Below are 25,713 nucleotides of genomic sequence, written 5' to 3' on the forward strand. Positions count from 1 at the left end.
GTTTCTACTAGATTTAGGACCCGTGACTGTTCGTGCCCCTTTTCATTTGGTTGTAAGTTTGCAGAAAGCAATGTGTTTTGCTGGGTTTTTATGTGCTGTATCTCTTTCATAGTCCCATAGCTCGGTGCAGATGCTTGTTTGAAGGGTCGGGGGCGGACCCTCGCTGCTGATCAGTCAGGAGAGCCGGGTGTAAAATTGCACAACAATCTTCTGTCAACACCTGGAGGAGGGGTTTTATTTAACTAAATCTAGTCGGGGGGGCGGTTTAGGATTTATTTTGTGTGTTATGTTATTGTCTTTGTTGTGTTTTTAATTCCCACCACAGCTTTTTTTTTTTGTGTTTTTTTTTTTTTTTTTTCTCTTTGTGTTTTTCTTTTCTTTCTTTTTTAACCCCGTGAAGCCCCACTGCATCTGCAAATAGCTCGATGTGATTGTAACCGCAGCGTGACACTAACATCTTGTGCAATGTACTGTAAAAAACACAAACATACACTGTATATCAGTCGACTGGTGGGTTTGATCACGGTGTGCTTACAGCGGTAATCCTGTCACAGTCAAAAGGTCCCGCCCCCTTCCTTGTTGGCATCTGATCCGCTTACTTTCGGCCCTCGATGTTTTTTTTCTCACCGAGGACTTCTGTCATTGCGGTTTCTAAAGATAGGACGCAGGAATTTTCCTCGACGGCGGATTCCCGGTAGACGAGACGGTGACACTTCACTGTCTGTTGCGACAAAAGCTTTTTAGAACTACGCGTGAAAGAGACTCTCACTTCTCCATGTTCGGCTCAAACTCGTGGAACAAATCTAGCGTGAAAAGAGGGACGGGGAGGGGGTGGGTCATTTTGGCTTTCTCTCCTAAGATGTCACGCTAAAACGTGTCGTCTTGGAACAGGAAAGTCGGGTTTAATAGCACTTCTTCACAATACCTGCACTCAGAAAAACACTCCATATGCGTCTGTTTTTGACTGGAGAATAATAGAAGCTTCCAAAGTCCTGTAAATTTAACCGTTTGTCGACGGCGAATAATTTAAGTGGTCATGATTTACTTTCTACAAGCTGCAGGGAGTAGTTTAGCTCCTCGTCATCTATTGCAGGACGGTGTTCGGTGTCTCTTGAGATGGTTTGTTCCCTCTGTGTGAGCTTCAAGATTAGTGAAGACTTTGCAGCATGGACCTCAAAATGTTGATCCTTTGACCTTCCACCCAAACTGGACATGAAATGGGTGAAAAGTAGTAGCAAAAAAGAATAGTTGAGGTGGTATCCTAAATTTGATCTTGCATTAATTCTAAAATTTGAAAAAAACAAAAGTGCAGCCACTTTTTTTATTACTGTGTAATAGTTGGTCGTTTTTTTTTTTTTTTTTTTTTTAAAGACAGTTTTGAGGATCCATCAGTGGACAAGGTACTGGATCATTCCTGGAGAACTGGGGCACAAATAGGGCTCTGATAACGACGGCGATGGGAAGTTCATGAGATCACAGTTTTGGATTGATTGCATGATGTAAATGTATGTGTGATTAAATAATTATGAGAAAACACTTGCATCTCCAGTTCCGTTTGTATTGTGTGTGTCAGACTTCTATGTTGTTTTGCAGACGGACATTTAATGTTGAAGTGGTGCCACGCTTAAGTGGATTTTCTGATATCTGATAGTTAATTTTGAAGGAGAGGTGAATCATTTCTGTGTACATTTGGCCTCTGCGTGGTTTTCATGGTTTGGTTTAGGCTTCCTGATTCCAATTATATTTAATGTCAATGCCACAACAATTATGTTTAACTTAAACTTTATTTCAGGCGCTCATATATACAGCTTGTATAATAAGTCTAAATCTAGTCTCAAATAAGACTAATTGCAGTATTCAGACACGCGCGCACACACAACACTTGTCCCTATTGAAACCCATCAAAACCACATTATTGATCCACACTGCCATTACAGCATACAATCGAGCTTTCAATCTCGAAAACCTGTCTTCAAAATTGTATTTTAAAATGTTTTTTCACCAGATTGAAAAAAGAGATATCCTATGTTTGCCACATGGTGTAATACGTGCTATTCTCCCAGTGTCCACTAGGGGCATTGCTGCTGTATTATGGAGCACTGCAGTGTTTTATTTAATAAATCTGTCAGTGTCTTTGCCAATCATTGATATAAACCTAGACTAAAAACAAAAATCGTTGCATTAGGTAGAGAGAAAATAATATAAATATTTTTTTAGAAATGAAAACGTATTTTAAGAGGATATATTTATTAACATTTTGAGATAAAGTTGATATTATAATTCACTAGTTCAAGAATAAAATTGAACGATACTTCATAAATTCCCAATTTGTGTCAATAGTCATAACAATTAGCAACCTATTTATCTATATTTTTACGTTTTTAAAATTTGTATTTATTTAAAAAGTGAGCTAAAATTCTGAAACTAAATTCTGAAATAGTACAGTGACTTATTGGTGCCGACTGCTCCAGCTCAGTGAGTTCTGGGAGTTTGTATTCCAGTGTTCAGCCTGACGCGTCCAGATGGTTGAATGCATCCTCCTTCGAAAGGCTGATGCTGGGTTAACGCCGGTCGGCCGGGATGGCTGACCGGGGGAGAACCCCCGCAGTATGTGGGGAGTTTGCACTAATCCAAAGGACCTGTTAAGTGTTTTATTTTTTTTAAACTATCTATGCTCTTCGGGGGGAAATCTGTGTCTGTCATTGTGACAATTCTTTCTCCTCATCGGGGTTTGAAAGAAGAAAAAAAAAAGTAATCAAATGTAATAGCTGATATGCAGTGTGTGTGTAAGTGATAGGGAAAAGATAAAACAGTTAAAACAATAATAAAACAATTAAAACAAATACATTTGGACTAAAGGCTAAATAGTAAATTAATCTTGTAGGTTAAATCATTCGATCCAAAATACCTGTATGACATTTCAGCATGACATTTGTGTCATATATATATATGTATGTATATCATTAATATATATAATATAATTTACCTAATTTGATTAATCTATCTATCCATCCATCCAGCATATATATATATATATATATATATATATATATATATATATATATATATATATATATATATATATATAATTGACCTAATTTGATTCATTTTGCAATATACCTCACCAAGTTTTACGGGACGCAAACAGTGGCCCTGACTTTCGTATATTTTTCTGTTTGTGGCCCTCAGTGGAAAAAGTTTGGACACCCTTACATATTACATTACCATTACATATTTCTGCTTCGCTAAATCCGCTAGCCGATGGCGGCATAGCTTCACATTTAGTGTACAGACGTACGATGATGACGAAAAAAGTAGTAAAACTGGGTAATATTTAAGTGATGTAATTTACTGTCCATCAGTGAAGGGAAACCGTAAAGCAAACATTTAGAAAGTTACCATTATATGTTTTATAAATAGCAGTTGCAATTCACAACCATCGGGTGGCGCTGATTCCCTGTTTGCGTAAAACTTGAGAGTACAACATTAGACAGGAGCTCTCACTCTGAACGTATGCTCACTCCGAATATTAAGACGCTTTTAATTAATTAAAAACACAGTTAAATGAAAGCCACTAACTGTTTGTCGACAGCAGTATATAAACGAGTTGTTTCAACAGTCATTACAAAATTGTAACGGCAAAAGTTTACACATAAACGGGCGTATCTGCGCGTCGGAGTGATATTCCTGTCTAAATAGACGATCTTTGTTTCAAAGGTAGTTGCCAAAGTTGCCGCGGGGCCACGGGAGCGAGCGCTGCTGTGGATTAACACCGGCCAGGAAAAGGAGCAGGACAGACGGGCACGAACCTGACAAGTAGGGACGCGGTTTCACTCGGTGGTCGGTCGACGGGAAAGTTAACGTGGATTTTTATTTTAGCTCACTCCGGGGCATTTTGGAGTGTGTTTAATTGCCCCTGGAGTGTCTCGCGCCAGTAGAGAAGGTACGTGAAGGTGCGGATGTTTTGGGACACCGAGGAATGTTGAGCAGGGAAGCTAATTAGCTAGTTAGCTAACGTTAGCGCCCTGTAAATCAAGTTAAGACCCCGGAACGTGAATATAACTAAGTTACGACCCATGAACGTGAATATGAGACTTTTACGTTTCCCCATAGAGTGAATAAAAGTACTTGTATCGCTATTTAAGTTTAGAGAAATGGCTGTGCGAGCACCAGGAACTGTAAAGTTTAAGTATTCCCTGTAGGAATACTAGCTAACGTGTATCTTTAAACCTAAATATCACACTCACGCCCAACACAGGTGTGTTTTTATATCCTTTTTACATCTGTTTTGTCCCATGAAGCTCTCTGCCTTCATTATTAACGTTGGCTGTCAGCAGTACTGTGGACCTGTCAGGGTGCAGCACGAGGCAGGTGACAGGCTTTTTTTTTAAAATGTGGGCAATAACAACGCGCGTGGGAAATATCTTTATGTCAGAGCTTTAGAGATTTAGTTTTTTTTTTTTTACTTTTGATTTGGAAATTAATATATAAATCACAGTAGAGCCCATATCAGGCAAAAAATACCAAACATTTGCTGCTTTTGGTTATTGTGAGTTAAATATGTCTTGATTTTTGACCTTTTTTGTTGTAAAATGAAATAAGGAAGCTGTCACTATATATTGTGAGTTGCAACTCTAAATTAGGATAGGTTATCGAAGTTGCAATGAATACATTCTCAGTCTATTAAATAGTTTGAACGTTATACATCCCAGCATAGTTTTTATTCTCTCTCACATAGTTACGAATTAAATATCTCTAGATTTACATTTAAAAAAGGGCTGTGATGGGCGTTTTCTGGGAAAGCAAAATCTAAATATTGTCAGATGCAACTCTAAATTAGGCTAGATTATAAAAACCTGAACGCTATACATCAAAGCATAGTTTTTTTTTCTTTCTCTCACGTAGTTGTGATACGACCTCTTAGTGTATTTACCAGTAAGTATGAGTAGTAGGATTGGCTCCATCACAGGGAGGTGATGTCATGTTGAATATGATTTGTGTCACTCTGCCTGCTCTCTTTCCCCCACAATGCAATGGGTGACCTACCTGGCTCCAAACACGTCCCACTTCTTATTTCTTTCATTCCTGTTTCTCTCCTGCTTTTCAAGATGCCCACATTATGGGAGCTGCAGCTGGCTGTGGTTTGTTGGAGTGTGACAGATCGTGGTCTCTGACAGTTGCAGGAGACCTTTGGGGAGTTGAGTCCCTAACTGGGACGGCATGTGCTGGATTCAGGCCGTTTTCGGGGCAACATGGACCTATATTTGGTGTGACTTCGTGTGAAGGTCACAGTGCGGCTCTTGACAGGCTCTGCTAGTCACTGATGTTACATAGTGTGACTTCAGATTTCCCCGTTTTAAAACCCATTATCTCTCTTATGAGCCAAGCTGATGTTTTTTGTTTTATGTCTGTGTCTAAAACGTGTCGTTGAAGGTGTTTTTAAACTATTTAAAAATGACTTTTACTAGACTTAAAGGCAGCATGTTTATCCAGAAACATTACACAGAATTTGGAGTCGACAATGTTTTTTTATTTTAAGCAATTCGTTTTTTGGGTGGAAAGCAGTGCCAATGAAAACAGTTGATGTTAGTGAATTAAAATGAGTCACTGGAGGGGAAACAATAATCATAGCTTTGTTTCTGACCTTTTGGCTGTTCTGTACACGACACCGTGTGAATGTCTAACATGAGATTAGTGAGCCTGATTTCACTATCTGTAAATAACCCCATAATGGGAGAGAAACTAGCTCTCTCTGACGAGAACAAAACACAACTCCCTCAGAGTAGCCGCCTCTCTGAACTCCGCTAACTCGGGTCATGTGAGACACGATGCGCAACGGCGACTCCGCTGCCTCACCCGTCCGTGTTTAACGTTTGTAAAACCTCTTTCCAAGATACCGCTCTCTGTTTTGCTGAGGCGGGAGAGAAAACTGGAGGGTGCATTTCCTACATGCGCTGACAACGGCAGATTTTTTTGTTTTCCCCACCACAACAGTTCAAATATTCCCACACACATTTCCTCTTCCACCTTCCCATCGCTTCGGACTCTTCAGCCGAGGCCCTGCCGTCGCGTCTCGTAGCTCAGGATGATTTAATTCCTTAATTCTGACCCACCCATCCAAACCCCCTCAGCAAATCTCATTACCATCACATCAAATTAAGGTGCTCCCTCTGATTTCTGCTGATTGGACTCTGAGACGATTTGCGCTGTCCACTAAATGGCCACCGCTGATGCTGGAGCTTAATCTGGGCAGGGATAAGTGAAAGACAGTCTCCGGGCACTTATCCTTCGAAATGCTTTTCAATGTGAGGAAGAGGAGTAACCAGGAGGTCTTCACCAAATATGTATGTTGTACGGTTTGCGTTGTTTATCATATGAGATGTAATGTCAGGGAAAATTGGCTTTAAAAGAGTTTCAAACTCTTCTATTTAATTGGTGTTTTTTAGACATTGTACGTTGTTTGAGGTGAGATTAGTTTTTTTTGTTTAGTTTGAGTGACCTTTTGAACCAACACGAGGAAGACAGGAAATTAACTTTTGTCTGTCTGCTGCACTGACTTGCGTCCCAAAATGAATACTTCTAGACTTGAGCCTCTGAAGATGGATACTGTGCTGTTGAGTAGGTGGAGAAAGTCCGGCCCGCTGTTTGCTCTCAGTTCTTATACCCAGAACTGGAGAAGGATTGACCAAAGTCAACTGTGGCCGACGTGAGTGAGGGATTGTAAAGTGTTGTTGGTTAAAAAAATGTGCTAATCCTGATCATTTTTGATTGATTCATGATCGTTGTTATTCACGAGTTAGCGCGTCCACGGTTTAATGACGAAAGCCGCCAGCTCATGATATGCCCTGTCGCCCAGCCTAATTCTTCACTAGTCCGCTGTGTGTTGATACCGAGAGCTGTGAATTGGCATCGGAGGCCGGGTTTCGTTTCGCCAATAGATTTGGCCTGTTGGCCTGAACCGGCGAGGTAAGCCATGATGATTTCATCCCTGCGGTGACAATATCCTGGTAATCCGGCCGCTGTCACAGATGTTTATTAAGCTAAAGCACAACTAAAGGTAAAGAGAAATGCAGACACATGTAATATTAGATAATATAGCTGCCTATCCCACATTTGCCGGCTTTAAAACAATGTGCTCGCTAATCAAGATGCATCGGAAATGAAAATTGGATGGCAGAATAGTTCGCCGTGAACATTCTCCCCAAATAGATCCACCCGGATGTTGTCTGTCTGCACTACACGGACTTGGCAAATCAAGGTTATTTGTTGTGGGGTTGGTTCGGTGTCCAGTCTGCTGCTGGCCCTGTGTCCGTGTGGGAAGATGACAGACGCGTAGTCCGGATTTAACCATCAGCATCACAGTCTTGGTTTTAAGTTCATTACGAGCGTCTAATATCCGGCCTCTTCGTCTTGATGACATCTGCTTTCTTTGAAACTTTGAGACTTCTGTCTGGGTTGTTGCTCAGCTGGGGGGCGGACAAATTAATTTGAACCTCGTTTTGTTTTGGATGGCTTTGGACATTGGAATAATTTTGAGAAGGCCAAAGTTTGCTCAATACACCACATGTTTGTATTCTATTACAACAAGGAGTGCTTTGTTTTCTCATTATTTACTTAAGGCCCATGCGTGTGAAAGTAGTCGCCATTAAAACACATACACAATTATTACATTCATGTGTACATGTAATAAGGAAATGTCAACATTAAAAACACAGTGAGACATACCATTATTGATCTGACACTTTGGTCTCAATAATTCACGTTTAAAAGACAACTTATAGGGATCATGTTCCCATGAATGTGCCCAACATGTCTGTGTTGATTGCTGCTGGGCCTTGCATGTTTAACTTGCTTATAATGATGCACAGTATATCGATACTAAAAAGGTACCGCGGTTACCTTTTACCCTTATTGCATATTTTTAGTTTCGATACTAAATCTATCGCTCCCTTTCATGCGGCACTATGCTGTTTTCATTAATATCTTGCTGTAGGCTAATACTAATATTAATGCCATTTGTTAAGTGTTCAACAAGCTGGGCAGGAACAAGCTGGTTAAAAAAAAGGAACGATTCAGATGTTTTATTTATTACTATTATAGATAAATATACCGGTATCGTAAGTATCAGGTATCGTGATATTTATTGCAGGTATCGTATCAAAGTCATAATTTTGGTATCGTGCTTCCAGTGTACGCCCGTAGGGATTTGGCTCACGTCCTCTCATGGATCTCCTGTTTTGTTTTTTTTCTAATTGTGAAAACCTAATTTCCAAGATGAGTTCATAACTTTCAGTTACCAGCGAAACACTTCAGCAAAAGAGTGCTAAATGAGAGCGATAAAGATTCAAGTAAGGCCATAAAAGTGAGTATCGCTGTTACGCAATGTTTATCTATGACGAGCTCTGAATCCATAAATCTTAATAGAGTGTGTGTGTGTGTGTGTGTGTGTGTGTGTGTGTGTGTGTGTGTGTGTGTGTGTGTGTGTGTGTGTGTGTGTGTGTGTGTGTGTGTGTGTGTGTGTGTGTGTGTGTGTGTGTGTGTGTGTGTGTGCGTGTGTGTGTGTGTGTGTGTGTGCGCGCGCGCAGCAGAGCTGGATCGTTGTTGAACCCCGGTGGGAGCGACGCTATGACTTAGCGACGGGTCACTTATTTCTGGTGTCGACCAACTAAATGAGTCATCGTCGCAGCTGAACACACTGATCAGAGATGCACAGGCGAGATACACATCTTTTAAACTCTTTAGCTTGTTAGAGAATGGAATGTTAGAGCCCATGCAAAGAACCCGAGGCAGTATATGACAAGATCTCACCGTGTCACGAGGGCATTATTATATTGTTAATTATTAATTAAATTGCCCTTGACGTTCCCCACAGATAAGAGGGCCCTTGTTCAACTCCATTACGTGCTTCTTGTTGTCACCGGCAGTTGAGTTATGAGCAATTTTTTAAAATATCTTTTAAAATACACTTCAAAGCTCAGCTTGCTCAAGGTGTGCTGGAGCCCCACCTCATGTTGTAACCGTGTGTGTGTGTGTGTGTGTGTGTGTGTGTGTGTGTGTGTGTGTGCGCGCGCGTGCGCGTGCGTGCACACACATATGTGACCGCATCAGGAAACTATGTGTGTGATTTGACTAATCTGTCCGTTTAGAAGCACCCTGCTGCAGACTCGCTGTCATGATCAGAGAGTTAGACACACAGATCTTCACGGTGGTGGAAGACGTGAGTCACGTTGGCTTCTCCCTTCCTGACGTCCGACATTCTGTGCCAAAGCCTTCGAAAAGGATTAAAGCTCTTCGGTTTTTATTTCATTCATTCGCTCTGATTAGTTGATTAGGCTTTAAGAGGCTTTAAATCATCTGTTCTGATTTATGAATACATTACTGAAGGTAAACCTGAAAGATTGTTTTATATATTTATTTTTTTGGGTTCTATTTTTACTTTCTTAAATTCTTTTTGTAAGGCGTCATCACCACTTTAAATAATTTTCAATTAGTGTTTTTGTCCTTCAGTTTCAATTTCCTGTTTAGGTGACACGACTCTCCTTGACTGTCAACATATACAACACACACACACACACACACACATCTTATAGAAACACATTTTAAGGGCCCTTGTGTTGATTTAAATCACGTCTGTGGAACATAAAATGTCAAATAGAAATGTGTTGGATGCTCACTTTGGGTCTTTGTTGTTTCCCCTCCAGCTCGGCTCAGGAAACCATGCTCATGAACGTCTTCCTCTTGCGGTGAGCTGCCCGGTGGACAGTCGGAGGCGTCATGGCGGAGCTGCCGATCGCCCCGGGCGAGGTCTACATCGAGGTGGAGTACGACTATGAATACAAGGCCAAGGACCGCACCATCACCATCCACCAGGGGGAGTGCTACATGCTGGTCAAGAAATCCAACGACGACTGGTGGCAGGTGAGGAAGGAGGAAGGGACTAAGGCGTTCTACGTACCGGCTCAGTACGTCCGCGAGGTGCGCAAAGCACTCATGCCGCCTCCCAAACCTCTCCAACCTCCTTTTGCTGCCGCCGGCCACTCGCCTCCACAAAGCAGGGGCAAACTCTGGGTAAAGCCAACCAGTCTGGACCTGGGACTCGACGGCCAGTCCACAGAGAACCTTCACAGACACGAGTCCAGCTATCGGCGCTCGCCCTCCGCACACACGGCGTCCTCGGGGCATTTCAGCCCCCCCGGCACGCCCACCGACCACGACAGAGCGCTGGCGGACATCCTCGTCCAGGGCGGGGCCCTCCAGCCCCCTCAAAGAGGAGGCACCCTACCCCGCAACCGAGCTCGATCCCCGGGTATGGAGCGAGCCCCACTGGATGTGGACGACGCCCATCACTGCGACTCCGCGGGCGAAGAGAGACGCGCCAACGACTCGGAGTCGGGGGACGAACTGAGCAGCAGCTCCACTGAACATCCCCAGGTAACGACTCATTTAAAGAAGTGTGTACCACAATGTGGATATCGTAGGGTTCACCATTGGTGCGTTTCGGACTGGGCGATATTTCCAAAAATTCATATCACGGTATTTTGTATGATTCTGGCGGTTTCACGGTATGTCATGTTTTTTTTTCTTCTTTGTAACAGCTGTTGCAAGTGGTGAGCAGCTGTTTTTACGTTGGTACATAGAGGGTGTTAGGAAGCTAAACATGAAGGGACTTAGGACCCAGAGGAATCTAGGTGAGGAAAAAAACCGGAAGGGACAGACCGGAAGGGTTAAAGTTTCTTTGATAGTGGGCAAGCTGTACCCAGCATGCAGTTCGGCGGTGTAATTTTATAAATGCACAATTATTAGTGTTACAAATTGTTCATGTGTCACAAACTGTTGTGTCGTGAAGTTTTACCCTGTTAAAGAACGTTAGTTGTGGGTTATTAATTGTTATTATAAAGTTAGAAACCATGACTCGAATAGATGTTGCTGTCTGCTGAAGCGACAATTCGTTGTTACGGCTATGCACCGGTATGACGGTTTATGAAAAATTCATACCTTATGGAAATTTGAAACCGGTATACCGCACAGCCCTAGGTGCATTCACTAAATAGTCGTCAGTATTGAGGAATATGTTCAGAAAATGGCATTGTGTTACTGTAACGCAGCCTTTTAAAAACCAGGAAAAGACACTTATGTTATGTTATATCCAAAATCTAAGACAACGTCTAGTCTCATATTAGGATGTCCATATAATATCGATATATATTTCCCAGCCCGACTTGGCTTTTAACACAACAAACAGTCATCATGTCACCATGAGAGGAAACAGTCTGGGCCACGTGTCAACGCCGATTTCGGACTACTGTTAATAATTGTAAACATCTGTTTTATAATTGCGCTGCACTTTTAATATACAAGCAATGATGACCTTTTTAAAGTGGCATCCGCATTCAAGCTGTGGGGACGAATGAAGGGTAATGAACCTGGACTAACACTGATCATTTAGGTCGGCTTGTTCCTGTTTCAGCTACAGCAGATGTCTAATTCCATTGTTTTGGTGTAAGGCATTTAAAGTGTTTTTTTTTTGCAGTTGGCTCTACATATTTAGGTGATCTGACCTCTTGAACCTGAAATGGACAGTTGTGTTAAACAGCCCGGGCTTAAAGCTACTGAGGTGCAGCCTCGGTGAGACGGGGCAGTGGTCGGTGTTTCTTCTTGAAATCATTAGCTCAGTCTGCTGCTGAACAAAAGCCAGAGAGAAAATAGAAACTGGGTCTGTGTGGCGCTGCCACTGGGTGTAGGCCTCCTTTTTGTGTGTGTGTGTGTGTGTGTGTGTGTGTGTGTGTGTGTGTGTGTGTGTGTGTGTGTGTGTGTGTGTGTGTGTGTGTGTGTGTGTGTGTGTGTGTGTGTGTGTGTGTGTGTGTGTGTGTGTGTGTGTGTGTGTGCGCGCGTACAGAAAGGAGGGGATTGTGTAGCGTATGTGGAGTTCAAGTTACACATGTGTATAATGGTGCTTTTCACAGTTTGTGGAACGGCGACCTGAATCATCAGGCACCACTGTTGCTTTGCAAAGTTATCTACTTTACTTGATGATTTAATTTAACATAAATAGCAGCTTCTGCACAAGTTTTCTCATTGAATTTATTTGACTCTTTTCTATGTTAGGTATCCTAAACCACGCCTGCTGTAGTCCACTATGATGGAGGCAGAGTACAGCTCATTCATATCCTTTAATAACTTAATAATATAAGAGATTAGGCCAAGTCACACTTTTCTCTAGCAGCATTAATAAAACTTACAAAACAGTGCAAAATACACATTCTCATGTGGCTTTAGCATAAAATATATACAAAATAAAACGCACAAATTCTGGGGTGACCCCTGAAATGAACTTTTGGTCTAAGTCTTAAGTAATAAACGTATTCTTCCACGGTGCTATCAAACTGAAAATGTAGGTTCACTTGTCATTGACGGCAGTCGGTTCGTCGCAGCAGGTTTCGGTCACACCGGCACTCTTGTCAACTTCCCTTTTCTGAAGTTCTGATTTCAGAGCGATGCCACACACGATGACGTAAACCACTGATGTTAAAAGTTATCTCAAAGTGACTGTGTACAATTTCAAACAAAGTCTGTGTGTGAAAGCGGCTCAGTCCACCGCAGAGTTCCTTCCTTCCCTCGGCCGCTGTACGGGGGAAGAAAAGGTCAAAGTGGTGGAGCTTGTTGTGGTGATCTAGACAACCCGGCTTTGTTCCAAAGTAAACACTTTGTGATCTTTCTCTTCATTTGATTGGCGAGTGCAAATATTACAACGAATACGAAAGTCTCTTTTGTGTTTTCGTCCTTCTACGTCAGACACTTTTCCTGTTGAAGCACTTTTATATCATAGAAACAGAAAGTGTTTGTTTGTGGTCGGTTGTTAAAATGTGGATACTGTTCTCTATCGATGTCATCAATGTCTTATGCCATGTTTTTTTTTTTTTTTTTAAAGAAGAGTGTGGCTCTTTTTTTAACGTATAAATCAGGGGTGTCAAACTCTTTTTTACCCCGGGCCTGAGTAAACTCACGCAAGTAAAGTGTGTTGTGAACGCAGCATTGAATATTCAATTCAAGTTATTTTATATAGCCCAAAATCACAAATTAAAATGTGCAATCTGTACACATACCATCTTGTCCCGGGGCCTCAAATTTAGATCAGGAAAAACTCCCCAAATAAAGATAGTAAAAACCCTTTCACAGGGAAAAAAGAGAGCAACAGAGGAGGATCCCTCTCTCCGGATGGACAGAAGCAATAGATGTCATGTGACCAGAATGAACAACGTAACGTAGTTACAGCACATCAGGGAAAGCCAGAAGAATGAGGATTGTTCTCAGAATGAAAGGTTTAAAAACTCCATGACTACTTTGTGGCACGAGCAGTACAGGAAGTGCCGTCCACCCAGAGCTGGTCACAACCTAGCTGCTTATTCAGGCTCTCTGATTGGCTGCATGGCGACTGATTGAAGTTTGATCGGGCGTCCACGAAGACTTACAAAGCTCAAGGGAGTCAGAAGCGGGGATGTGATGCGTGTCCTAGTTTCAGGGTTTCTTTCTCGAGTTTCTTTTAGTTTACTTTCTTGTCTTTTTTCTCGTGTCTTTCTCTCTTCTCGTGTCTTCTCGTGTCTTTCTCTCTTCTCGTGTCTTTCTCTCTTCTCGTGTCTTTCTCTCTTCTCGTGTCTTCTCGTGTCTTTCTCCCTTCTTGTCTCTTCTCTTCTCGTGTCTTTCTTCTCTTGTCTCTTCTTGTGTCTTCTCTTCCCGTGTCTTTCTTCTCTTGTCTCTTCTCTTCTCGTGTCTGTGTCCTCTCTTCTCGTGTCTTTTTCTTCTCTTCTTGTCTCTTCTCTTTTCGTGTCTTCTCTTCTCGTGTCTTTCTTCTCTTCTTGTCTCTTCTCTTCTCGTGTCTTTCTTCTCTTGTCTCTCCTCTTCTCGTGTCTGTGTCTTCTCTTCTCGTGTCTTTTTCTTCTCTTCTTGTCTCTTCTCTTCTCGTGTCTTTTTCTTCTCTTCTTGTCTCTTCTCTTCTCGTGTCTTTTTCTTCTCTTCCCGTGTCTTTCTTCTCTTGTCTCTCCTCTTCTCGTGTCTGTGTCTTCTCTTCTCGTGTCTTTTTCTTCTCTTCTTGTCTCTTCTCTTCTCGTGTCTTTTTCTTCTCTTCTTGTCTCTTCTCTTCTCGTGTCTTTTTCTTCTCTTCTCGTGTCTTTCTTTGTCTTTCCTTTTCTGCAGCGTAACATCCTAAAAGGAATGGGAAATAAGAAGGATTTCATCATCTCTACTGAACATGAAAGCAGAGCAGCAGTAGTGTAAATGCAGACAGTAGAGCTGTGAGTTTTGCAGCAGTTGTTCCTCCCTGTGATGAACTTCTTGCTTCCAGAGAGTAATGAGTGTGACAGTCTGCCGAGCGGCTCTTTGAAAGGCTCTTATCGGCCACACAGTTCCTGACACGGGGGCCCACTTTGTCACTACTTTGGCGGCTGGTCGTCTATCAACAGTCGCCGCTCTGTCATCCTCCAGGTGCTTTTCCTCGGCACTTTTCTTTCAGGCGCTTAGATTGCGGGGATGTGATTATATCGTCCATTTGTCAGCATCGCAGACATCCGAGCTGCTTTTCAATGAAGTTGCACGTCCTGTTTTGTGGCCAAATTATTACCAATGTGCCAAAATGCATTCATCCATTTAAATGTTTCAGATGCTGCCGATTTGAATTTCGATCATATCTGAGAGTCTGAATAAGCAGATGGAGTTATCTTCACTGAACTAAAACTAAAAGCTAAAAGCTCTGACTCACTCAAATAAACAAATTGTGAACTTTCAGGTCTGCGTGGATCAGCTCGCTGGGGTGAAGTAGTAGAAGTAGACCTAAATCCATCTGAATCTTTTGCATTGACTTGGAACTAGCATGTTCCCAGCTTGTTAGCTCGCCAGCTTCAGCAGCTCGCCTTGTGAGCATCACTAAGCTTTGAGCACCGCCGGTATTGGGGGAAAAACATTTGGGCGCACTTCGACATGTCACTTTCTGGCCTTAAAATCTAAGTTTGGTTTATTGTGTTTCTTTTTTACTTTGATGCGACAGCAACTCTTCCTGTAGAAATAATTGAAAGTAGCGTTTTATTGCAAAGCAGTTTCAGGAAGTGTGGAGTTGGGGTCTCGAGTGGAGGCTGGAAGTCGGTTTATATTTGCATTTGGGCATTTCTGGCAAATCAGTATGCAAGGGCAGGGGTTTGGTACATTTTCTTTTTTTATTATTCATCCCCACCTCCTACACCATTGGGTACCACTCCTTGCAGCCAAAGCAGAGGGCACATAAGTTGGAGGCGACACGCTGCAACGCAACTGTAATAAAAGAAGCTGTGGAGACACGTTTGAAAAACGGCACAGAGCTGTCTCAGCGTTATTATGGAGTTTCTTCTGAGCCCAACAGCCATCGATCCTTAGTTAGGACATGTTGACGTTATCAACCGAGATATCGCTTGACGCCTTCGCGCATAAAGCCGCCGGCCGCTGTGGATTGGACGTTGTACCCACCGAAGCAGACGCTTCCCTCCAGCCAGCGAATGTAATGGCTGTCAAGGTCTCAGTGTGCTTTAATTTACTGCTTCACTGCACCGCCTCATTCACTCTGCTTCCTCCAGGATCAACACAACACAACAGCACAACACCGAACACGCTAAATCCACCGTGCTCTGGATGTAAGAACCTCACATGCACCGTCAAATGTCAAATCCCGGCTGCTGAACCCTGACTTTTTCCTCTCCCGTCATGTGAAGACATGTCTTAATTTCTAGTGTTCTAGCTGTTAAAGTGGATAAGGAGACATTTAAAATATCTGGAGCTATTAAAAAAAAATGACATCTGCAGAAATTGCCTCTGTAAATGGGGATTAGCACACTAATGACAAGCCTCATATGCGGCGCTGTGTTACAGACTCAATTCTCTTTATGAAACTAGTTATGATTCCTTATTTTTCACGATCACCCACTTGACTGACTTTAACAGCAGTCGTTTTTTGTTAAATGTTCATGAATTAACAGAACTTGAAAATATAAGTTTGGCATTACAAGATTGAATGACAAAACATTTGCTTGATTCAGGTGATTAACCAGAATAAATTAAACTTTTCAGGATGATAAAAGTGAGCAGGATTTAATGCACAAATCATACTGACACATCATGCTTCAAATGGTGCATTCAATGTCGAACTGAAAAACTAATTTAAACAAAAAAGTCTTCTCTGTGTCCTTTCTGTAATTTTTTATCTCCTACTTACCGTAGTGCCCTCATTGCCTATTCAAACGCTAAGGCCACTACTTGGTTGCTCCCTTGCTTCTTGGTGTAAACGTGCTGTTTGTTTATTAATCAGTTGCATTTCTTTCATAACCACGTCGGCACAACCTAGTTGCATGAACTCAAATCATAAAATAAACCCAAAAACATTTCCATATCTATGTTACCGTATCGTCGTCATCTGTACCGCGGTCAAAAAAACTCTGCAAATTGAGCAACAGCTGACCCTAATGCCCCTCCTGATGATGTAGGCCTTGACTCACTTGAAGTCGGCCTTACGCCACCAAGTGGTGGGAGGTCCAACATAACAAAACACCCACAAAATGTCTCTTTACACTTAACAATAACAACAAATGCAACACTGTTTTTTTTTTGGACTAAATCTGACCTTTAGCATGGTGTTTTGGTGCCTTGACTGTCCATATTAGTGTCATAGATGAGCCCTAGTTCACCCACAACTCCCTTCATTATTAACCTGAGACTGTTATGTTGCAACCTCTGCCAGTTAACTTGAACCTCTGTCTCCAGGGTCCAAGTCTTTAATTCAGAATCTTGTATTAAAGGCTTCATAAGTCTGTTTATAATAATAATAATAATAATAATAATAATAATAATAATAATAATAAAAAACAGCTTCTGCTTCATGTCTCACTTTGTGAAGTGCACTTCAGAGTTACTCTCTCTCTGAACCCCTCACCTTTTGATTGTCAGTCAAAATCACCCACCCACCCCCGCAGACTCCCATCAGTCCTTATGACGTCTGTAATCAGCTGAACACCTCCAGTGACTCTCAGCAGGATGATTGACCTGAAGCAGCGCTTCATAATTTCTTTGATTACTCAGTGTGTGGCAGGAAGTTGAGTTGGCAAGTGTACGTTATTTTTACACTATCACACCTTTGTTTGTGTGTGTGTGTGTGTATCTGTGCACATTAATGCACGTCAAATATGTAATCTATTAATCCCGTCATTCATTCTCCACACAGATCTGTAAACCAGACCATCTGCACGCCTGTTGATTCTCTTTTTCTTCCTTATTAATAAAATAACAAAAAGGCTTATTAAATCACATGTTGCCGGGGAGAAACTGAACTCGCTGCAGGCTTATTCAGATGATAAATCATCCTTATCTTTCAGTGGGGGCCCAACATGTCTCCTGCTGAACTGAAGACCCCCAGATGGAAACAATATAAACAATTACTTCCATTTTGGAAAGATTTTTAATTAAGTGGTTATTCATTGCAGTTTTTTTCGAGATGAAGCTTGCACATTAGCCTGTAATTTATTCTTCCTCTACTCTTGAAAAACTTCACCGCTGCACTTAAATACCTTGCTCAGGGGCACCCCGGTGCTAGCAGAAGGGGAGCAACTTAAATAAGCAAACACCCCCCCCCCACACACACACACACACACACACGTCGTGTGTTTATATCCGGTCTTTCTCGTCTTATCTTGCTCCGTCATGTTTCCTCACAGATTGTTTTTGTGGATTACAACCAGTGACCTTCTGCCACAAAGCCACCTCCCTCACATCTGGGTCACCGTTGAGCCGACCAGATGACTGGCGGCTGTCAGCACAACGACACGCTGCCGAGTATTTATTTTCTTTCCATTAATAGATTTATTGTTTGGTTCATGACGTGTCAGAAAACAGGGGGAAAATGTCACAATTTCACCGTGTTTTGGTGGAAAAAAAAAAACAGTCCAAAGAAAGTAAATTTGCTATTTTAAAGGTACAAATAAAAACCAGAAGCTTGTAAATCTTTGGTATTTTTGATTGTTTCAATTTGCAGTAGATTTCCTATCTATTGATGGCTTCATCAGCTCTAATATTTGGGCTGTCTGCTGTTCTTTTTTTCGAGGGAATTTGAGCCTCAAGATGACTTTTACAGATGTCTCCTTTCAGGAACTTCAGTGTGAGAAACAGCGGTTCATTTGGGAATAAGATGGAAAGTCTCAGTGGAGTGTTGCAGACGGTGGTTGTGTCAGTTGTGTGTGCTCATTACCACCGTTATGAAGACGCCCAGAGGGTGTGTCACACACACACGCACGCACACACACACACAGGCTTCTGTGCAGTGTTCTCTTGGTGCTTGTGTAACAGAACGGTGAAAAGGCCGGATTTGACAACCTTGCTTTACATCTCGCTCTCTAACTCTCTGACTCTCTCTCTGACTCTCTGACTCTCTCTCTCTGACTCTCTCTCTCTCTGACTCTCGCTCTCTAACTCTCTTTTCGACTCTCTCTGACTCTGTCTCTCACTTTCTCTATTTTCTGGAAATTCAGTTTAGAAAACCATTTATAGATCAAATTAAAGGGTTTATATTGGAATATCTGTTTTTGGCTAATCCAGCAAAAGGAAACACCTGCATAATTACGGTGATTACTTCATCCCATCGAATTACCATGAAGCGAGTCTGATCTATGAAGTCCTTTGCTGTAAATTATATATTTACGTGGATACAAGCCCTTATACATGATGTATTGTAACATACATAGAGATGTAGAAACCTATACCATCTAGGGATCAACAGATGTGTTTTTATTCCGTCCTAATGTTGATTCTGATACGGAGAACAAATCCATAACCAGTGCTGTCTTTTTTTTTCTTTTTTTTTTTTTACAAAATGTAAAATCTGCACGCCTCATTTTGTGGAAGTAATTGCGCTCATCTTTATGAAAGACGTCGTCCAGTGTGTCGGATTGTCACCGAATGACGGCCGTCTAAAATACAAGAAGACAAACTCGCATATTAACACGACTGTGGGAGTCACAACTTTCACACTAAACCAGAAAGAAATATTGTTTTATTAGATTAGGTAGCTCCAGAATGGAAAGCTATACTTGAAGATACTTTTCATTTTGTTTTTTCGCCACATCATAACAAATACCTCCCAGAGGTTCATGATAAATATCATGGGTGGCAATCATTGGGGATCATCCAGTGTGGAGCATAGCTCTGCCCTGTGTGACTTCTTTGATTAGAGATGAAGAAGAGCACAGTGTTCCTCACTTTCTAGAGCTTTTCTTAATCCCCTTGGGGTGTGTGTGTGTGTGTGGTCAGCTGGGGCGTCCTGTGTTGTGGCATTATGGTGGGGCAGATCCTGCAGTGTGTGTCGAGCATCACTGAGCCCTCTATGCACTCCTCCTCTCTCTCTTTCTCTGTTTATGTAAGAACGTGCGAGTGAATAAGTGTGTGTGTGTGTGTGTGTGTGTGTGTGAGACGTTATCTGGTTTGCCACAGTGACATGTCAGTCAGGGAGAGAGTTTGCGTCTAGGCAGAGGCTGCTGTGTTTTCTCTGCACCGTCCTCGTCCTCCTCAGCACCGCCGGCTCCAGAACTTTCCCCTCTGCAGGACGGGACAGTATGTACCCAGAGGAGAGCGAGACGGTAAGACGGCTTCTTTTATCCCTGCATGTGTACCGGCTGTCGGGGACGCTGAAAAAATGAAATGAAATACAGAAACGGTCAACTTCAGATGCTGCAACTCTGCTTTTTTTTTTTTTTTTTTTTGCCGAGTCAGCACATCAGAGCGACACACACTGCGCGGTGATTACCGCTCATGGTACAGCTTTCAGGGTTTGTCGAAGGCACGCCAGGATTCGCACGAGCCAGCTGGCGCTTCTTGGCATTCGCGGTGTTCGTGGCACCACTCTTAAGAGAATTATCTTTTTAAAATGAAGTGCTGCCTGTTTTTTTTTATTTTTTTATTTCAATTGTCATGCTACTGCACTCGTATCGTGATCCCATTCGTGCGAGCGGAGAGTTGTTGATCCCTAAAGTTATATATTGCGTGACTTTGTCTCTTTCACTGGTGTCACAAATTGCGTTTATTGCCCTTCAATAACGTCGATTTATTTGAGCTTCAGCTCTTTGAGATGTTTGGAATGGAGGATGGCATGCAACAGGATGGCTGAGAGGATGCGCTAAGCACTTGCCATGCTTCATTACATAAGTGCTGGCTACGTAATGTTTGTTTGGACAGCTGGCTGCTGAGAAGAGCTCGGGGCAGCAGTGATGATGGTGGGAGGGAGGAAGAGGAGGAGGAGGAGGAGGAGGAGGAGGGGTGGCAGACAGGACAAAATATTCTGTCATATTTATTTATTAGGATAACGGTGCTTGCCTTTTATTTTACGGAGTTAGGATGACTGATATTTCACATTGAGTGAGCTGAACAGAATATATTTTACAGTGCTTTGCTTTAAAAATCATTATTACTTGACTTTAAATTGTACTCTTTAGTGTCTTTAAAAAAATACATCAATTTACTTGCAGCATCGAGCCGTAAACTGCTCAAGGTAAAGCTTTTTGTAGATTTCTTTTATCACCTTTCATAACGTTGTATTCCACTGACGGCGAAACAGCAAATTCCTTTATTTTCTTCCTTTTTATCTTTTGCTACACACCCAAAAAAATAGCAGTTTAAAATTGACAATAATCTGCAAATTGGCATCGTTCGAAGCGGTGTGCAAAAACAAGGACGGCACATATTGCCTCTCATGAGTTTATAGTTTTCTGTAAACATGACCCGGTTTTTAATGAGTGAAGAAGAAGATAAAGAAGCTCCTTTCTTTTAATATACTTTGCGTCTTCCTCAGTGTTATGAGATCAATCTCCTCCAAACCGCCGTGTGGGTCTGAGCAGCTGCTAAATGACAGAGAGCAGTTGGCACCCTATAATCTCCCGGTCCAATATAAATAAAGGTTTGCTCGGGCCCTGCCCATGTGTACTCTTCTCTGGCCGCCCGCGGCCTGCACTATAATTTCTCACTTTCAAGTAGGAAAGGACCGTCTTTGTGTGCACTTTGCCCCCAGTGAAGATCAGCGCCAGAGATTATTAATTTTTTTTTTGTGTGGTCACAAGAGGTCTTATGTTTAGATGTGATTTATATTGCATTGTATGAAAAGAAAGAGAAGTCTTTAAATCATGTTTTGGTTTTCTTCAACAGTATTTACTTGAGTAACGTGTCTTTATCAAGAACTTGTAGGTTCCTCTGACTGTATTCTTAGGTTTTAGTTTCCAAAACGAATAGAAAATTGGCACATTACTGGTTCAGACTGTGCTCTAGCTTCAGGTCCTCAAAGAAAGGACTCTTAGATGTTTAAATGTGAAAGCTGAAAACTAAAGATTGTTGTGCGTTTGAGGGAATTTGCAGAATCTTGTAGCAACAATAGCAACATCTGACCGAAGCCAACAAACTGCACATTTAAATAAGTCTTTAAATGCACTCAGTTTTTCTGTCATTTTCTAGTTTTGTCTTTTTTCTTTACTACTGTTTGGAAATTAAGAATATGCAGTTTAGATTTGATAAGGGTAATCTGTACATGTTCCAGTTAATTGTCATTTTTAAAGCGAAAATACCCCCAACAATCCTCTGGTTCCAGCTGAAAAAAAAAATTAAACTTTTTTTAGACTCAAGATTAGGTTGGAAATAATAAATATCAGTTGCAGCCCAAACATGGTTATTGGAGTTAAAAAAAGGAATAAAAAGGCGTCCGTTGTTTTGCCATACCATAGCTAAAATAACGATGTCTAGGTCCCGCCCCTTTTACATTATTATGTAGCACACATTACATCGGTGTCACAAACACAATACATTGTATGCATTGTCCTGGTCTACTTCCTCCCCAGAGCTTCCAGTGTGTTTATGATGGGCGTCACAAGTTAATGGTTTCAGATCAGTGGTTAACTGCTTCAGCAAAGTCGTTTATTTTTTTATAAACCTTTCAATTTACATAATATCCCCCAGCGCTGGTTCTCAGTGTTGTTACAATCAGGGCAAAGGTCACGGGATAAAGAAACCAGTATGTACGTGGTGGTAATATGAACTGGTTGGGGATCAATGACAGGATGATCCCAGCTTAAGCTTTGTTCTACTTCTGCTGTGTGTGCTTGGAGTTTCATAGAAAAACTGTGATTTTGAGATATATATATATATATATATATATATATATATATATATATATATATATATATATATATATATATATATATATATAGATATAGAGAGCAAGGCATTAACACTGTCATGTTTAATAATGTGAATTTGACACGCATCTAGTATAAGCAAAATGTACATGATACCTCAAAGAAATGTCATTATTTATGTTTTAAGAGGCAAAAAAACCAACAGCAAAACAGTTCCTGTCCACAGCAATCTGGTTTCTACACGCACATGATTATCCATGTTGACAAAAACGAATGGGATCGGTGTATTGATGTTGTCAATCAACAACAAAGCGCTCCTTTAAGGTCCCGAAGAAGATCCATTAGCGGTTTGAATCGCCGTCAATCACGTCCACGTAGACTAAAAGCACCGCCGTGAACAAGACTTCTGTGTTGGAGCGTCTCTGTCTTTGTGTGCAGATAATTACTACCCAGCACTTGCAAAGTATTTACCGACGTGCACGTGCTTGTTGATGGTCGGCACATTTTTCAGGTGAAACTCGCAAACCGGGACGTGGTCCTCGGCGGTTTCACGCTAAAAGTTAATTCCTGCAACTGTATTAATTGACAGAGGGGATAAAGGAACCCCGGGATGAACGAGCGCCAGACATATCTGAGCATTCGGGGACAAGTTCAGGCCGGCGGTAACGGTTTTCTCTTAGCCAGGGGTTCTCCTTCTTAGATGTGCGGAACCGGCAAGCTGACTGTTTGGAGTTGCCATCACCAAGTCTCAAAAGATCCTCGAAGACACAATAATCAGCTTCACTGTAAACAACACTCATTATAAACTCACAAAAAACAAACTGAATAGTCCCTTTTTTATGTTTCTTCATAGCTCAAGGCTTCCTTATTTGGGAGTTTAATCATAACTGATCACAGACGTGTTAAGGCGAGTGAAAGAAGTCTTTACTGTGTGGCGTCATAGCCGGGTGTTTTGAACCCTCGACTGCAGAGCTACGAGTTCAAACCCAGCGCCGCAGCTTCTGTGTTCTTATGGTTGGTGAACAGCTGTGCAGGCCGTGTGTGAAACTTGGTGTCTAAAACGCTGCGATTTTGAACCGTTCTGACGAAACAAAGACAGTTGGCGGACCCACAGGGTCATGCTGGGAAAATTAGCTGCGTCCTGTCGGCTCCGCTTGGTTTCATGTCGGCTCCTCTCCCGCAGGATGAAAGCTCCTTAACTTCCTGTTCGGGCTGTGCCCCCGGGATAATTCCATTTCAGATTAGATTAGTAGATTATTCTCGGCGTCTGCGGGTTCCTCTTCGTCTTTCTCCTGCCTACTGATCATTTAAAACACCTGATGTAATATATATTTCCACATTGCACGTGTGATAGTTATGTGAGAAATGCTTGATTTCAACAGAGAGCGCGATTCCACTTAGTCTCGCTGAACTGGTTTGACTCGAGCAGGTTTTTTTGCACTTTGGCCAGGTTTTCTGTCTGAGTAGCCAGAGACATGATGCACACTTTTGTTCATTAGCATTCAAGACCAGACATTCAGGTTCAGGTCCAGTGAATAAGTGATATTATGAATAGAAAAAAGAAAGCTTTGTCCCTCCCCCTTTCCCAAGGACAGTTGGATTTGAGTCCACCTCCTCTGTGCTCAGTGCTGGGCCTTCTGTTCACTGTATTCTGGTCATTTGTAATTGCAAGCTGAATATGATCCCCCTTCCTTGTTGCTGTGCTTAACACTGTAATAAGATTGAATGGATCAGCAATGTGTTGAGGCTGAGCCTTTTATATCTTACAAATATATGTTTTATCAGCGTCCGTGGTTCATCCTGACCCAGAGCACGTTGCTTTCTTTTATTTGTCATGAAAAACTCCCCGAACCAACTTGTAATTAAACAAACTGACTTCAAGAGACTCATCTATTTCATCATGGCCAATGTTTGCCAACCCAAACTAAGACAATTTGAGTCTATAGTTTTGGCCACCATACCTGTAGGTATAGAATAACATCGACCAACTTCCTGCTTCAACCAACCAACCCTACACACTTTTTGTTGATGCAATTGGGGATTATTAGACATTCCAGGTGCCTGCACTGTCACTTACACCTCCAATTAAAGTATGAATGAGATGATGGCTTGTTGACAATCGTGGTTGGAGCAATGACGCCAAGTTCCCAAGACACGGAAATTAATTTGGTGGCTCCAACATTATCGTTACTGAAGAGACCGAGATGGTGGAGTGCAAGTAAATGTGTGTGGCTGCAGGCGTTAATACCTTCCAAACTGTTTTAAGAAATCTTATGTATAAATGTATCTGTTGAGTTAATGAGTCTGAAAATTAAATCATCTTGGATTTATCAAACATAAAGTTTAGTAATACACACTCGCAGTACCATCTGTGGAGACATTGGTACAGCTGTCTAGTGATAAAGCATTGGTAGGTGTTCTTTTGTATGTATTTTATTCTATGTAATGTCTTTTGTATTATCTGGACCTTGAGTCTGTAATAAAAGTTTGATTGATTGATTATCGAATAGAAAGTGTGGCCATTTTCCACACTGTCAACGCGACAACATAAACAAATGTTACATTGGATGAAAGATGAAAACATGAAAACGTCCTTGGATCACAATGAGACCGAAAAAATTATGATTGCTTCTTGAATAGACTAAACATCCAAAGTGAGGAGAACAAGATGCTGAAATTCTGCTGTTTAGCGTCACCTTGTTGTTCATCTTCAGCCTTGTATCTTGAATGCGGGGGGGAGAAAAAAAACACACACTTATCTTGATAGTTTATACAATTTGTCCCGCTGGACGTTTGTTGTGGGGAACACTAAATCTCTCCCACCTAGACGACAACAATCTACTTATTGATGTGAACGGTTCAGCCTCAATGATTTTAAGATCTGTTTCCAGAGATGAGGTAACCTGTAACCTCTGCTGGATCTGCACCACTTCTGGATCCATTCATAGACTTTTGGAGTTTCCTTCACTGATGCCACGTCTGTGCGAGTGCTTCGTGTGCGAATTCTCACTTATTTTTGGTTCAGTTTGGGACACGTCTGGGGGTGAAATATCTGCCTGGTGCAGTGTTTCCCTTTTCGGAGCTCCCCGTTGAATTGTTGTCGCCGCTGCATAATCGTCGTCGTATCTCTCCGCTTCCCCTCACGCCTATCAGAACGACCTTGCTTGCCCTCTGGCTCGAGCCGGCCAGTGGGAAAGCGGCCAGAAGTCGCTTTGAAGGCGAGCTACGACACTTTTATTTTGTACAACGTTCCCTTTGCTCCTCCTCCTGTTTAGTTTTGTATCGTTTCTACTCTAATACTAGTAATATCTACTCTATGTATAGAATATGATCTTAGAGCCACAAGCCCACCTCTCTCGTTTCTGAATATGAATTATTGAGACGGCTTTACGGACTCCTTGCAGAGTTTTCAAATATCTAGCCCATCGAGATTTAGAAAAAACACGCATGCTGCATCGTCATTTGGAATATGTTGCTTTTATCATATTACTTCCTGATAACAAACATACAATAATAAATGTTATGTTTTACTCACCAA

General features: G+C 41.8%; 1 protein-coding gene across 2 annotated transcripts in view; it reads left to right on the forward strand.

Annotated features, from left to right (window-relative positions):
* The first annotated feature begins 3,886 nt into the window (after positions 1 to 3,886).
* Positions 3,887 to 25,713, forward strand: part of LOC306741591 (rho GTPase-activating protein 12-like) — a 48,623-nt gene continuing 26,796 nt past the window's right edge. For both annotated transcript variants that reach the window (XM_079223897.1, XM_079223898.1), the window contains exons 1-2: positions 3,887 to 3,943; positions 9,702 to 10,431. In XM_079223897.1, the coding sequence (XP_079080023.1) occupies positions 9,775 to 10,431 (657 nt within the window). In that variant the 5' untranslated portion in view covers positions 3,887 to 3,943; positions 9,702 to 9,774. The remainder of the gene's footprint in view (positions 3,944 to 9,701; positions 10,432 to 25,713) is intronic.

Source organism: Taurulus bubalis (assembly GCF_910589615.1).
Source record: "Taurulus bubalis genome assembly, chromosome: 1".
NCBI classification, from domain to species: domain Eukaryota; kingdom Metazoa; phylum Chordata; class Actinopteri; order Perciformes; family Cottidae; genus Taurulus; species Taurulus bubalis.